The sequence below is a fragment of the Uloborus diversus genome, chromosome 8 (genome assembly GCF_026930045.1).
Source record: "Uloborus diversus isolate 005 chromosome 8, Udiv.v.3.1, whole genome shotgun sequence".
Taxonomy (NCBI): Eukaryota; Metazoa; Arthropoda; class Arachnida; order Araneae; family Uloboridae; genus Uloborus; species Uloborus diversus.
In genome coordinates this window covers 87,874,324-87,888,494 of record NC_072738.1, presented here as the reverse complement: position 1 = coordinate 87,888,494, position 14,171 = coordinate 87,874,324, and the positions used below count along the sequence as shown (strand labels likewise).

Here is a 14,171-nt window from a genome sequence, read left to right as displayed (position 1 = left end):
AATTATTTCTTTTATTTTAACTGATACAAAAAATGCATTTAAGAACTTTATTTGGGCCAATTGTACTGAAAATTTTACGTGGCAGTCATTTTGAAGATTAGAAATGTAGTCTTAAGTACAGTTTTCATGAGTGATTTCTATTAAATGTTCATGTCAAGACCCCCCCCCCCCCCCAAATTTCCCCAGACACCATACTGCCCAAAAGTAACATTTATGATCCCCCCCCCCCTGCAAAATCAGAAGATGGATCTGCCATTGTAACAAGTTGATTATTAACTCACTGAATGACATCAATTTAAGTTCATTAGCATGAGAGTGAATTGCGTACAGTTGAAGCAAATTTAACCTAGCAGTATGGCGAAGGCTCCGCTAATCCTAATCGCAGCATTATGACGCTTGTCAGGTTAGGTTTACCTGAACTTTAGTTGGGAATGTCGTAAAAATGGAGGGATGCTTACTCTTCTAATGGTTAGTTTTCAGCGAATGCCTCAAAAAATTTAAAAGAAACTAATGATTGAGTAATAAACCACACATTAAGACATAGTGTTTGGGAACAAGATTTTATTCTTCAATCATGCATGCAACATCATCGAACCTCGCCAAGAGGTGGCAGTAAAAGCACACTTCTGCTGTTACAGTATTGAAAGTCAATATTTGAAATCTGAGACAACTAAATGACAGATGTATTTTACAACAATACGCGATGATGATACCTTATCAATTGATAGAAAATTAATTTTAAGAAATGATAGATTAAGTAAATCACTGAATTCTTTTCATCGACTTGAGTCTAAAACTGAAATGCAATACACTGAAATACTAAATTTGATGATTCTTCTTCCTCCATAAAAAATGAGAGCTTGGTTCTCAAACTTCATTTTGAAACACCATTCATAAAATTTCTTGCACAGAATAAACATTTACACAGAAATATATATATATATATTTCTCAAAATAGTAAAAATCACAAATGAAAATTGAACAAGACAATTAACAAGGATGAAAAATAATGTACATACAATGCATATATGTATACATACACAACCTCGATATAATGACACATGGATGACCAATATAAAAAAAGCACTTGCAGTCCCAAGTGATAGCAAAATAAGTTAAGCCACTATGCATTTATTCTTTAATTATGTAATACGTTTAAATTAAGGGCAAAAGGTTAAATACTGTACACAAAATAATCAAGTGGGAGACCATTTCTTTTATTATTTTCATTTGTCTCTACCATTTTGATATTTTTACTTCATTCTCTACATCATTTACTGTAAAAAATTACTCTCATCATTTTGCAACATTTGCATAATCAAAAAACCTATAGAATATTGCTCAAACGTCTATGGAATATCAACATGTCTGAAAAACTTTTAATGGACAACATGACTGCCTGAAGAAAGGTTATATCGAGATTGGAATGCCAAAATGAATAAGCATAAAATCCCCATTGGAAGTTTGTCAAATAACAGTTTCAGATTAAATAATGCAATAATGGTGAAAGCTTCAAATATTTATGTTAAAATATAGTAAAAGAAAATTAATAATCCCTAGACACTTATATTTTGTTGAGAAATATATCCGAGGTTAAACTAGTTAGTAAAGTCTAGTTACTCAAAAATGTTTTGTAAGAGATTAAAAATCTTTATAAAATCACCTAAAAATATATTTCATTGCGACTTCAATGGCACTTTCGTGGCTGAGGCATTTAACATTAGTGCATTGAAAACTATTCTAAGCAAAATTTAAAAATACTTTAGCTTTACCTCAAAAGTAAATTGTCTTTTATTATGATGAACATTTATTTAAGCTAATTCAAGCAAAACATTTATTGTGATGAAATCCAAAGCGGTGGGCTTTAAAGCCATGGATTACCTAATCATCTCTTATTCCTAATCGCAACAAATCTTACTACTCATAAGCGTTTGTGGTCAAACACACTAACAACCGAATTGATTTTGTAATCAAAATGAAAAAATATGCAATGATGGATGATGATTGTAATAAAAAAATAAATTCAGTTTTACTCACTAAATGTTTTCGTGAATTTAAATTTGTCAGAATTTAAAATTAATAACTAATCGTTCTTCCACAATAGGGATTTTATGAGTATATTCATACACACACACATACATAATGAAATAAAATGCAGAACAAGAGGGGGGAACAGATCAATGGAATGACTCGTCAAACACTGAGAGAGGAATGGTATAATCTCGAATGTTACTTTCAAACCATGAAAGCACAATGTTGGAAATGTCGTTGTTTTGCTCTGATGATTTCCAAAGATCTCTTGGAATGCAGAAAAAAAGCAGATGGACACAGACACACACATACACACGAGGGAGAAACGATACACTGCAGAATCAGTCTTTTAATAAGAGAGAAAGTTCAGTCTGTTCCTAATGAGATTGCTTGCCTCCATAAGCATAGAAAATCAGATCACAGGGCACATTTGAGAAATCTTCAAGGCATTTCTTCAGCACGTCGTTGGAAGATTCAACAATACATTGTCTCTTGCCATTTTGGAGGATAAAAACAATTTAATGCATTTTCATTTTTTTTTTCAATTTTAAGCATAAATTTGCATTTTCGAATCATTTTCAAAGAGCTGATAATAAATGAGTTTTTTAATACAATGGAATACTAATACATTTAATATTTAATACACACACTTGAAATTTTTTTATAAATTAACACTGCTCAAACCGAGTTTATTTTGGAAATGTTAAATAAACTTACTTTCAGCTCTGAGCTTACTTCTCTTTCCCATCTTTCCACTTTAATATTTTTTTGGAATATAGGTGAGCCTTTCAATTGTCAGTTAAGGAACCAAGTAAGCACAAAACTACTTAATTAATCTTAAGCACCAAGGAACACATATTGAAATTTAACGAAATTTTATAACTGTATTTGTGAACTCGCAGCCTAGAAGATTTATCGAATATATCCATTAGTGGGTTACTAAAGTCTTATTTTTTTTTCTTTCTGAGACTTATAGTATATTTTATACGCTGTGTTTATCATATCTTGATCATTTAACCAAAAAACAATTTTTTGTCAATAAAATTATTTGGTAGAAATTTAAAACTACCAATAATAACCAGCTGTGCATGCTCATTAAAAAAGGCATAGTTTATTATTCAGAGCACTTTTTTCAATCACAATGTGCGTTTGCAGTTTCTTTACAATGTATATTTTTCAGAAGAATTTTTAAAAAATATTATGTGGTCAAATAAACAAGATGCTGTTGCATAAATACTTACACAGTGAAAGAGTAACTTGAATTTTTTTTCAATGATAAAACTAAATGAATGCAAATTATTCTTCTTATTTTTTTTTTTTTTTTTTTTTCAGAAAAGGGAATGTATATTTGAAACAAAAGAAGTGATCCATCTTAAATATTCAAGAAAATACATTTTTAAAAGGTATAAAATTGTGTTAACAATGATTTTGTTTTTCCTGAGAAGCATAATAAAGTAGTTTTGCTTGCATATAAATAAAAAACCTATAATTAAAATGTGCCTTTAACAATTTTATAATTTAGTTAAACTAACTAACATATTTTTTAGATTCAGATCAACAAGAAGTTTTCAATAGCATACAATTGAAAAATTTCAGAACGTATTTTCTCCTCTTTTTATTTTTTTTAAGCTCCATTAAGAACTAAAAATATGTGCTTCACTTTTGACAAAAAGCAAACATGTTGCAATAGAAATGTATCACACATAAAATCAAAAGATTACCTGTAAAATACCTGTAAAAGAGATTTGACATTAAAGAGAATGGAAGGAATGCAAAATCAGAGTTTCACTGCATAAGTATACACACAAATTTGATCGCTCATTTGAAGCGTCATGTCAAGTTGACACTTTATTACTTTTATACAGACATACTGCAAGGGAAAAGAAAAAACCAATTTTCATGCTGCAAGTGGAACTGCATAAATAGCTGCCAGATAGCACTAGTGTAACTTTGAATGGTATAGCAAATATCATTAGGTTTGCTTAATTCAAGTGCTTCTCTTTGAAAATATTTCTGAAAGCAGTCTTTTGTGCCAAGTTACTTTTTTCCAAATGAGTAATAAATGTACATGTAATTTGTACATCCAGTGGTACCTCTTTCTAAGGGACCACGGACCGAGAGCGGTCATCTCGAATTTCGTGATAGCTCGAGAAAAATAATTTGCTGTAATGGAGAGATCCATCAAAAGAGGTCCCACTGTGTGCTTACGTAAATACAGCTGCAGTCATTGTATGTATATACAAACAGTACACAGGCAAATGAGACAAAACTGCGAAAATCAGTCTCTTGAACACTTCAGTTTTCCCCAAATAAGATTTCTCCTCCCTCATGATGGTGTCCACCCCAAAGTGGGGCAGACGGATGTGACGGTAAACCGTCCTGATATCCTTTGTCTGGTGTGACTACACCAGGCTGTCTTTGGCAACGCTTGATTGAGAACCTTTCAAATCTTTAGTGTCATCGATAGTGCCTTTCCCATCTTTGGCACTAGATTGAGGGAAGAAAAAAAGTTTATGAGTACATCTTCTTTATTATGAGTAGTGAACTCTCATTCACATGAACACTTGTAGGGAGAAAAGCAAAACATATCTATCTGTAAATGAAGAATTTACGAACTGGTGATAAGTTTCGTTTAAAAATATTTAGCAGACATTTCCATTTCACTTTATTATTATTGTTGTTCTATAATTACGTATATCGTTAAGTACTACAATTATGTCTAAAAATAAATTGTTGCTTTATTTAAGATGCATGCACATATGGATATAATTTAGTATTCATAAGTTTAAAATTTATTTTTAAAAAAAGGAGCAACATTTTCAAAAAGCATTTTTCTACTAGCTTGTTCAAGTCAATGAGATTCCACTGTTAATTAATTTTTATCTGAAATTTAAAATACATGCATTACATTTAACATGCTGTACTTGCAACATTTACATTTTAACTTCATTTTCAAGGTAAAAAATTATGGTTTTAATACATGTTCATTCAAACTGAATCAAATGAAAATGAGTCAGCATATGTATGTATTGTATTAAGATTTTTTAGACTAATGAATGGAATTAATTTTATTGAGGGTTCATGTTTGTAATTGGGACTCACGTGATGGCATCCGATTGTGTTTGCTATTCAAGATTCTTCGAACCCTCTTCACTAAGTTATTCTTTTTTATTTCACTTCCGACATATAACTGATACAAAATACATTGACAAATATATTTTTTTCAAGTATAATTAAGATTAAAGTTTTGAATAAACCTGTGTTGTTGAGAAAGAAAGAGTTTTAAATTGTGTAATGCTGGGAGAAAAATCAATATGAGAACTTTTATATGAAAAAGAACACAAAAGCTTTAATGTTTGTGCATGTGAATTGGTTTAACATCATGTTTATATTAGTTTGTGTATTGTGCATTTGAAGTTAGTAAAATATTTTCATACTTCTGGAACATAAAATATGTAATAGAAAAACACAAGAAAATTGCACTACTAAAGACCATCTACTTCCCGCATTCAAAAGCTAAAAGAAAATTTAAAAAAAAAAAAAAAAAAAATCACCACCTCCATTTCGGGGGAAAAAATATTATTGGGAAAAAAAAACATTTTTGAATGAGTAAATAGCAGCAGAACACCTTGTAACTGCGTAACAAAAAACCTGTGTACATTGCAGCAAGCATCTCAACAACCCTGTTAGTAGAAAAATCTATTCATACTCATTTCTATCTTGTATTCTATATCACTTCAATGAGACTTTTGAAGTAAAGAAAGTGTAACATGACACAAGGTTTCAATCCTTAGAGAGTGGACAGAAAGGTTTTAGTTGGCATCTAAAATTGATGCTCAGTTCCACAGCTTTGAATGAATTTTTAAAAGATTTATGAATTAGAGAAGCATTTGAATTTGAAAATTATATATTTGTTGATGCCAATGTTATCACTTTTAAGCTATACTTCTGAGGATATTGTAACTCAAAATAAAGCTAATACAGATGGAATTATGAAAGCATCCACAATAAAAGCAAATGCGAAGCTTAATGATCCTCAACATACTCGATGACTAATAATTGCGAAAAACTTGTTTTCAAAACCAGGAAATTAGGGTGTTTTTTGAACTACAAGTATTCCTCAAAACAGTAACACAAGAGATAAACAATAAGGCACTTCAAAACAAATTAACCAACTTCTTTAGTTCTGTATAGAAATTTAAAAATAATAATAATAAATAAAAATCAAGTACATATGTATGACTTTTTATGATTTTTTGAGCTAACTAATTTTTTACAAGCACTCAGTTTATAATGTGTAAATATTGCGGGCCCTTCAGATTCCACTTGTTTCAAGAGAGTTTGATCGTAGTAGTGATAAATAAGTAGCTGAATTCAAACATAGGAAATAATAAACTCCTATATTTTTAATGAAGTAATTAATATAGTATACATGCCACATAATGTTAAATTGAAACTAGTGGCACAATGTAAGGGATCATTTAATCTTTCAATCATAAAATTCATTTTTTTAATTTATAAAGCTGCATGTATCGAAACAAGATTTAAATCTTTTACATAATGGAGGTGGTTATGTAAAATTAAATTTCCAATATAAAAACCATATTTAAAAAATAATAATAAAATTTAAAAAAATAATAAAAAAAAAAACATTTATATGCTGGTAAAACAAACAAAAAAAAAAATCTACTAAAACTTCCCCAAAACCATGTTACAAGTACATTTCACACATCACAAATTACTATATTTTAATGTTATGTAACAAATAACTAATGAGTCAGTTGTTAGTCATATGAGCAAGCATTTAGTGCAGTGCAATATAGTGTTAGTATAAAGCAAAAAGATATATTAAGGACAAACAATGTTAGTAACAATTAGTCAAGTGCACATAAATAAAATAGTCACACACTGAACACTTTTAAAACAGAATCAAACAAAAGAAAGAACATTTCATTATTGCATGTGGTTTAGCGTGTGATTTTCAACCATGTAAGATTTACATTAATACTTTGAGCCAATATAGCTTGAGAAACATAATGAGAAATTTTCATTTACTAATAATAAAACATACATGTTCTACTGTTCATAAAATTAATTTTCCTCTGCAATATATCAAAAGGAAACACTCATTGCATAATTAATCAAAACTGTCAAAAATGGCTAGATTTCTTCCAAAAACGTAAATGGCCGATTATAATGACTTTTGATTCTAGTGTGTAGAAATAACATCAATATTGTACTCTGATCTTAATGCCACATAGGCGCATAGGCAGTTATGCATACAAGAGGACGACATATTCCTGTCAGAAATGATAATTAAATATCAAAATCAAGAAATAAAATAAATTATCCCTTCTTGATTATTTTAAGCAATGTTGATTCTTTAAATAATTAAATTTAAAAATTTCAATGCATAGGATAATGAAATGTTCTTTAAAATAATAACTTCAAAAAAATCTAGCATTTCTGCTAGCAAAGTGTAGAGAAACTTAAGTGACCACATGAGATATCGACTACATCATTCACTTGGCAAAAACATAGCATTCACTTATGAATATTTAGAAGGCTTCACTGAAGAAAAAGTGCATTCAAGAATGGGAAAATCAAAGCCAAAACTGAACAAAGGGAATTTGGGGTAGAAGAGAATGTAAGCGAGCAATTTTCCGAGCAAGGTCTTTTTTGTTTGTTTGTTTGCGTATGTGGGAGCTCACCAGATCATGGGAGTGTCTTCGCTCACCACTTCTTCAGCATCTGTTCTCGCCTTCAGTGGTTCCTTCTCTTGGCTAGAATGGGGGAGGGTGATATGCCTCAGATTATAATGAACATGGATGTGGCAAAGCACTGTCAGAGAGACTCCTTCAAACCATACCAACTTAAGATTTACAGGATTGAAAATGGCCATAGGATTGTATATTGGAAACAGTAAACTAACTTACTTTGGAGCATACATAATATAATGTCACCAAAATAAAAATTTTAATACCCATGCCGTAGGATAACTATCTACTTATTTTGCCCTTCACTTTAGGAGAGGGAGGGGTTAAGAAAAATTATAAAAGAAATAAAACTAGAACCCCTTAAATTTCTCACATACACTACCTTTTTCTGTATAGCCCTTCATTTCTCTCCCTCTAAAAAAATACAGCATCAGTTAAAAAAAAAGTAAAGGCAGATAATCCATTTTTTTTTTACTTAAAAAAATGAAAACAAATCAGAACTGTTCTAAATTCTTGATGAACTTAACACTGCATACTCTCTCTTACATACATAGTAATTTAACTAATTACAAAACCAAAAATATTATGAATCATGTTTGCTGAATTTTGTAATTGATTTTTTAACATGAATGAGCTTGTTCTAACATTAAATATCAAAATGTATCTTTTTTTTTTTTTTTTTTTTTGCCTCTTACCTCATTGCATGTTAAAATTTGTGCTTTTTGACATTGTTATTTCTTATTTTACTTTCAGTTATTTTCCATCTTTTGTTTTCCTAAGCTTAGTGAGAACAGTTGCAGGCATTGTTCATTAGATGTGAGCAGAAATATATTTACTAAGGTAACCAAACTAGTCCAATTTCAAGTTAAGTTGTTTCACCATGCCATTCTTAATCAGTTTTGAAAGGGAAATAGAGAAAGTAAGTAAATTTTTTTTCTCAAAAACATTTCAACACTTCCTATCAAGAAAAGAAAAAGTAATAAATGCTTAGTGGCATTTATTTAGACAAAAAGGAAAGAAAAAGCAATAAATCCCCATCTCCTCTCCTTCTTTTCCCACCCAAAAAAACTGATAATTTAGTATTTGTGGCATAGAAAATAACTGTATTACAAAATCTCTTTTTATGAGTAACACAATATAAATTAAGAATTATTCTACATCATAGAGAGAATGAATAAATTGACTAATTTAAAAAGAATGGTTTGCATAAAAATGTTCATATGACGTTCTTAGAAAATCAACTTTTAGTTTAAATCAAAAACTAAAAACTATCTTTTAATGTACATAAAAAATAGCATTTTTTATGCACATAAATGTGAATAAAATCTAATTAATTATATTAATGGTGTATAGTGCTTGTACACACACATACAGTACATACATAAAAATATCTAAAAGAAAACTACCAATTTCAGCAATTAGCTCTGTGACATTCCCTAAATCATGGTACAAATGTCAACTAATTTTAACCTAATGGGAGCACACCAAACCCCATCAAAAATAACTGGAATCTTGAAGTCCAAGCATACTATTAAAGCACAAATTATCTTTTTAAAAACTTTTGAAGCAAACTGAGGAAAATTTTAACAAATTAAATGTTAATACAGGGGTAGTACATGCCAAGGATAAAAATTTCATGACAAAAACTATTTTTAACATAAGTTATTTTTGGACTGTTTCATGATGGTCACTGTGAATGCTTGGAATTAATATTGGGAACAGTTAAAATAAAAATAAAATAATAACAGAGATAACACTAATAATATTCAGTTTTTAAATAAGAATATCTAACATAAGTTCACCGAACAATTTCTTGAAATGTACTTTGTTAAATGCTTGTATAAATAATTGTTAAATAAGAATACAATTTTGAATCTTAAAACCTGCTACCACAGGAGAAATAAAACCATAAAATTTATCTGCAGCTATCCATTTTTTTAAAAATCTAATCAGTTGTTTTACAACTTAATCAATTTAACAGCAGGTAAATGAAAACTATCAAATTAATTTTGACAGTTATATAATAAGACAAAATGCATTTCATAGACATTTGAGTCACTTCGTTTCTATTGAATTTTATATAGCATTTATCATCATAGTCAACTGCCGATAACTATCTCCAGGATAAAAGTGAATCTGAAGCTCTAGAGAAAAGTGTTTCACTCACAAATATTAAATATTTAAAAACAGTAAAAACTGCATATTCTATTAAAAAAAAAAAAAAAATAAGATGAAATATAGAATAGAAATAAGGGGGAATTTTTTAAATTTCAAGTTTTTTTTTTTTTAATTTATTTCTTTATTTTTTTTAACAATGGGAAATATTATAATATCATATGCAAAATGCAAAGCTTAATAAACTGAGAGAAAAAATATAAGTAAAAAAAAGGATTCATCATTTATTTTTATGCCATTTGAAGGTTTGCACTTTTAAACATTTCTACAATTTTTTTTTTAGAAATTTTTCAAATGAATATTCAAATAAAAAAATATTAAAGAAAAATAATAATAATAACAATAATTTTCCTTACAACAAAGCGTAATTAACACTTAAAAGAAAAGTAGATGCATGGATAGTAGAACTCTACAGCATATGCAAAAAAAAAAAAAAAATGTATCACTTATCAGGCATTAAATATATTTTAAAAAACTAATTAAAATAATTTCAAGATATGCCTTTTAAAAAGACTACAAAGAACAGTATTGCAGTTGTTATAGTGTAATGTTTATATAGTGCTTATACTTTAAATTAAGCTTAAAACAATGAAAGAGCTTTTCTTTTAGGGGGAGGAGGGGTGTTTAATTTCCAGATTTTTCCAACACTTGAGCTCTCTGACTATTCCATAATTTTCCAGCTCAGCTGTCACTCCATAAATGCTAAAATCTAAAGATAAATTTAAAAAAAAAAAAAGAAAAACCGTACACACACACACACACACACACACACACACAACTCCTGAAATAAGAAATTTAAGGAAAAATTACCGTATCTCAAGATATTTCAGAACATGTACAACCCCTGTTAAATAAAATGACTTCAAATGATTCATGTACAATTATATAATTGGAAACAAAATCCTCCTAGATCCCTGGGGCAACTATTAGATTAGGATTCTCTTAATATTTTTCAACTTACAGCACAAGTTATAATTCAAAAGGGAAAAAAACAATCAAATCAAAGCAATTGGACCCCCCTGACCCATTTGTCAATGGCATAGCTATGAGTACATGGAAATCATAACAAACCACTTCAAAGCGATGTATTTTCCCTCACTTCATTCCACAGTAGCATGACTATGGATCCTCCATTGAAATGAAATATTACAAAACTACTATAGCTTAAATAAATAAAGGCAGTGTTTTTTATCTTTGAATTTTTAAACAGAAAAAAAAATTCCACCCTTTCCTCAGAAATCAAAAATTTCCTCGACTTTTCCAGGTTTTCCAACTGAGTAGACACACTATAATATCTAAGTGCAAAAAGAAAGGAGTAAAATGTTCACTTTTATGGAAAATGAATTATAAATCTAGTTAGGTCTATATATTTACTAAAATAAAAAGTAATGTAACACATGCATGACAATTACGGAATTCCTTATCACACAACAAATCACAAGCAAGCAATATTTCATTAATAAACTAAAAATAACATAAATAAATAAAATCATAAAAATAACAAAATAAATAAAATACAGCTTCAACTTTATTGTCTACATTTTAAGTGTGTGCATGCAATATATTTTTTAAGAAGGTATGTCTGTGTCATAAAATATTTGTAATGGGTTTCTTTGAATAATATGATTTTCAGAATTGTTTCACAAAATGAACTAATAAGTTCAAAAACCTTATGATATTTTGAAAAAATTGATTATAATGTTTTCAAAGAAATTGTTGGACTTTATAGCTATATTTTCAGAACATGCGTAATAGAAAGCAATGCTCCATAAATATATGAAGCTTGCCCTAATTCCAAGCAAAAGAAGTCTGAATGCACTATATCTTTCAGTGAAATGTATGATTATAGTAGACAAAATATTTGCCCTAGTGTAGGTTTTAAAAGGCACTCACTCGAAAGCAGGGTTGTCGACTTCTGTTCGAGTCTTCTTTTCAAAGTTGTCTACTTTCCTGTGAGAGAACGGAAGTGAGGAAAGGCACAAAACCAAATTGAAAGCAAAAAAAAATCTCACACAGCAAACGGGACGTCTAAGAGCATTTGAACGGAGTAACATGCATTATGATTGAAAAGTCAAAGAATAAACTATTAAAACTAAGTTTATCTTCAATACATAAATGAAAAAATTAAAATCATAATCACAATTGCATTTCTCAACTTGAAAAATGCATTTAGCATTGCATAAAAGAAAAGAACTATCTACAAAAAATTCATGCAGGTATGCATGTATGTGTGTGTCACTTATACATTTAAAAAAATAAACATTTTTATGCACTCAAAAGACTGGAATTTAAAGAACACACCTTGCAAATTGATTTCGAATAAGACTCAAGGACAATATGAAGTAAAATATATTCCATTCAGCAGAATATTCATTTGAAAAGGACATCATACATTTGATATATTGTAGCAAATAATTCAATGAATAAGGATAAAGAGTCACACAATAAGAGTTTTTAAAACTTCAAGTATAAGCAGCTAGTGAAGATCAGTGAATGAACTATCAAGTACAACACTGAAAATCTTTTTTAACCATTAAAGCAAAATTAGGTTCAAAAAATGAGTAATTAAAGAAATAATTTAAAAAAACTTCGTAAATATATTAATGCAATCGGTAATGTTTCTTGAAGGACAAACATAACCGAATGGCTATGGGTGACCAAAATTGCATTCACTCAATGTTTCGCAAAAACACTCATTCAATTAGCAAAAACCCCAAACAGCACAATTAATTTCTTTTAATGGAAAAATAAATATCTCTAATATCAGACTAAAAGTTAGCTTAGTAGCAGTTAAAAATTAGGCAACTACATGTTTTTCTGTGATTGAACCAAAATAATAATAATAATAATTACTGCTGTTTCAAGCAGAACAATTTTAATGTTTTATTACAAGCTGTAAAAAAATTTTTTTATAATAAGGGAAAAGTAAATAACAAGGGCACCTACATGCAAAGTTTTAAGGGGGGGGGCTCAGACATTTTCCCCATGGTTTAGCAGGATATTTCCCCCCATAGAAACCAATTTCAGTACAGATTAGAGTTATTAAAATATGACATTTTAAACAACCTATTCATTAATTGCTGGAGAAGAAATGTTTTACATTTTTGCAAAGAAAAAAGTACTAAAATCAAGGAAGTTCTAATTTCAAAAGGGAGGGGGGCCTCCCTCCAATATGGGTGCCCTTGGTAAATAAATCAGTTTCTTGAAGGATAAATGATATTGAAATAGCTATGAGCGACCAAAAGTGCATTTATTTAATACTTTACAAAAACAATCATTCTTTCAGCTAAAAAAATCTGATTCCCACAATTAACTTCCAACAATTGAACATGGCCAAATAAGAGAAAATATTTAAAACATCAGAAATTTTTTTAGTGGTGTTTAAGATTTTTTACTTTTATTACAAGCTGAAGACTCTTCTATACAGGGTTAAATGAAAACATTAATCAAACTGGTAAATCCCTTAACCTGGAAATTTTCAAAAAAAAAAAAAACAAAATCTGCACTTATCTTTTTATGGAAATTATAAATAAAGAAGCTCTTCAGTTGTGGCAAAATTTTTGAATACAGCTCAACAAATCAGATAAGGCAAGACTAACTATGCCAATGAGTTATAGACACACACATTCTGTAACAGGAGATAAAACCAAAAACCTTAGGATGAGTTGAAAATTTCTGAACTCAAATTTTCAATTAAGTGTTGGTTTTCTTTTTTTCTTTTTTGAAAATTAATTCTGAACTGAGAGACATTCCTCACAGAAAATGCATTCAGAAATGAACCTTTTAATACAAGGGAAGAATTGTTACAAACATGTTGCACTCATGCATAAAAATTTGCCTGATAAGATTTATATTGAAACAATTAGGTATTTATAATGATCAGGTATAAGAATGCAATAAGTACAAAAAGTAAAAATACACATCAAACTTAAAACATTGAAGAAAAAAAGGGCATGAAAAAGGGGTTTGCGCAAAAAAATCTATTTAAATATAATTCTTTAAAAAAATAAAACAAAGGATGCAGGTTATTTTGGAAGGCGTACACAAACATTTATTAAAATAGCTTTATTACAACAAATTCTTGATCGCCTTTCATCAATGCAACTAAGCAGTAGCACACTGAAGATTCTTTTTAAAAAAACGACAACACAAGACTAATAAAAATTAGAATACAAAGTTGGCTAAGCTTACTGTACTTGGTGTGGTTCCAGTTTAAAAAAAAGAAAATGGGCAATAGTCGGAATTTTT

General features: G+C 29.2%; 1 protein-coding gene across 4 annotated transcripts in view; it reads right to left on the bottom strand.

Annotated features, from left to right (window-relative positions):
* Window positions 1–546: 546 nt before the first annotated feature.
* Window positions 547–14,171, bottom strand: part of LOC129228153 (fasciclin-2-like) — a 57,611-nt gene continuing 43,986 nt past the window's right edge. Inside the window, exons 14-16 of one of the 4 annotated variants that reach the window (XM_054862803.1) lie at window positions 11,817–11,873; window positions 7,743–7,814; window positions 553–4,518 (exon numbers count right to left, since the gene is read on the bottom strand). In XM_054862803.1, the coding sequence (XP_054718778.1) occupies window positions 4,434–4,518; window positions 7,743–7,814; window positions 11,817–11,873 (214 nt within the window). In that variant the 3' untranslated portion in view covers window positions 553–4,433. Of the gene's footprint in view, window positions 4,519–7,742; window positions 7,815–11,816; window positions 11,874–14,171 lie in introns of all 4 variants that reach the window. The other 3 variants (XM_054862805.1, XM_054862804.1, XM_054862806.1) reach the window with 3 other exon arrangements.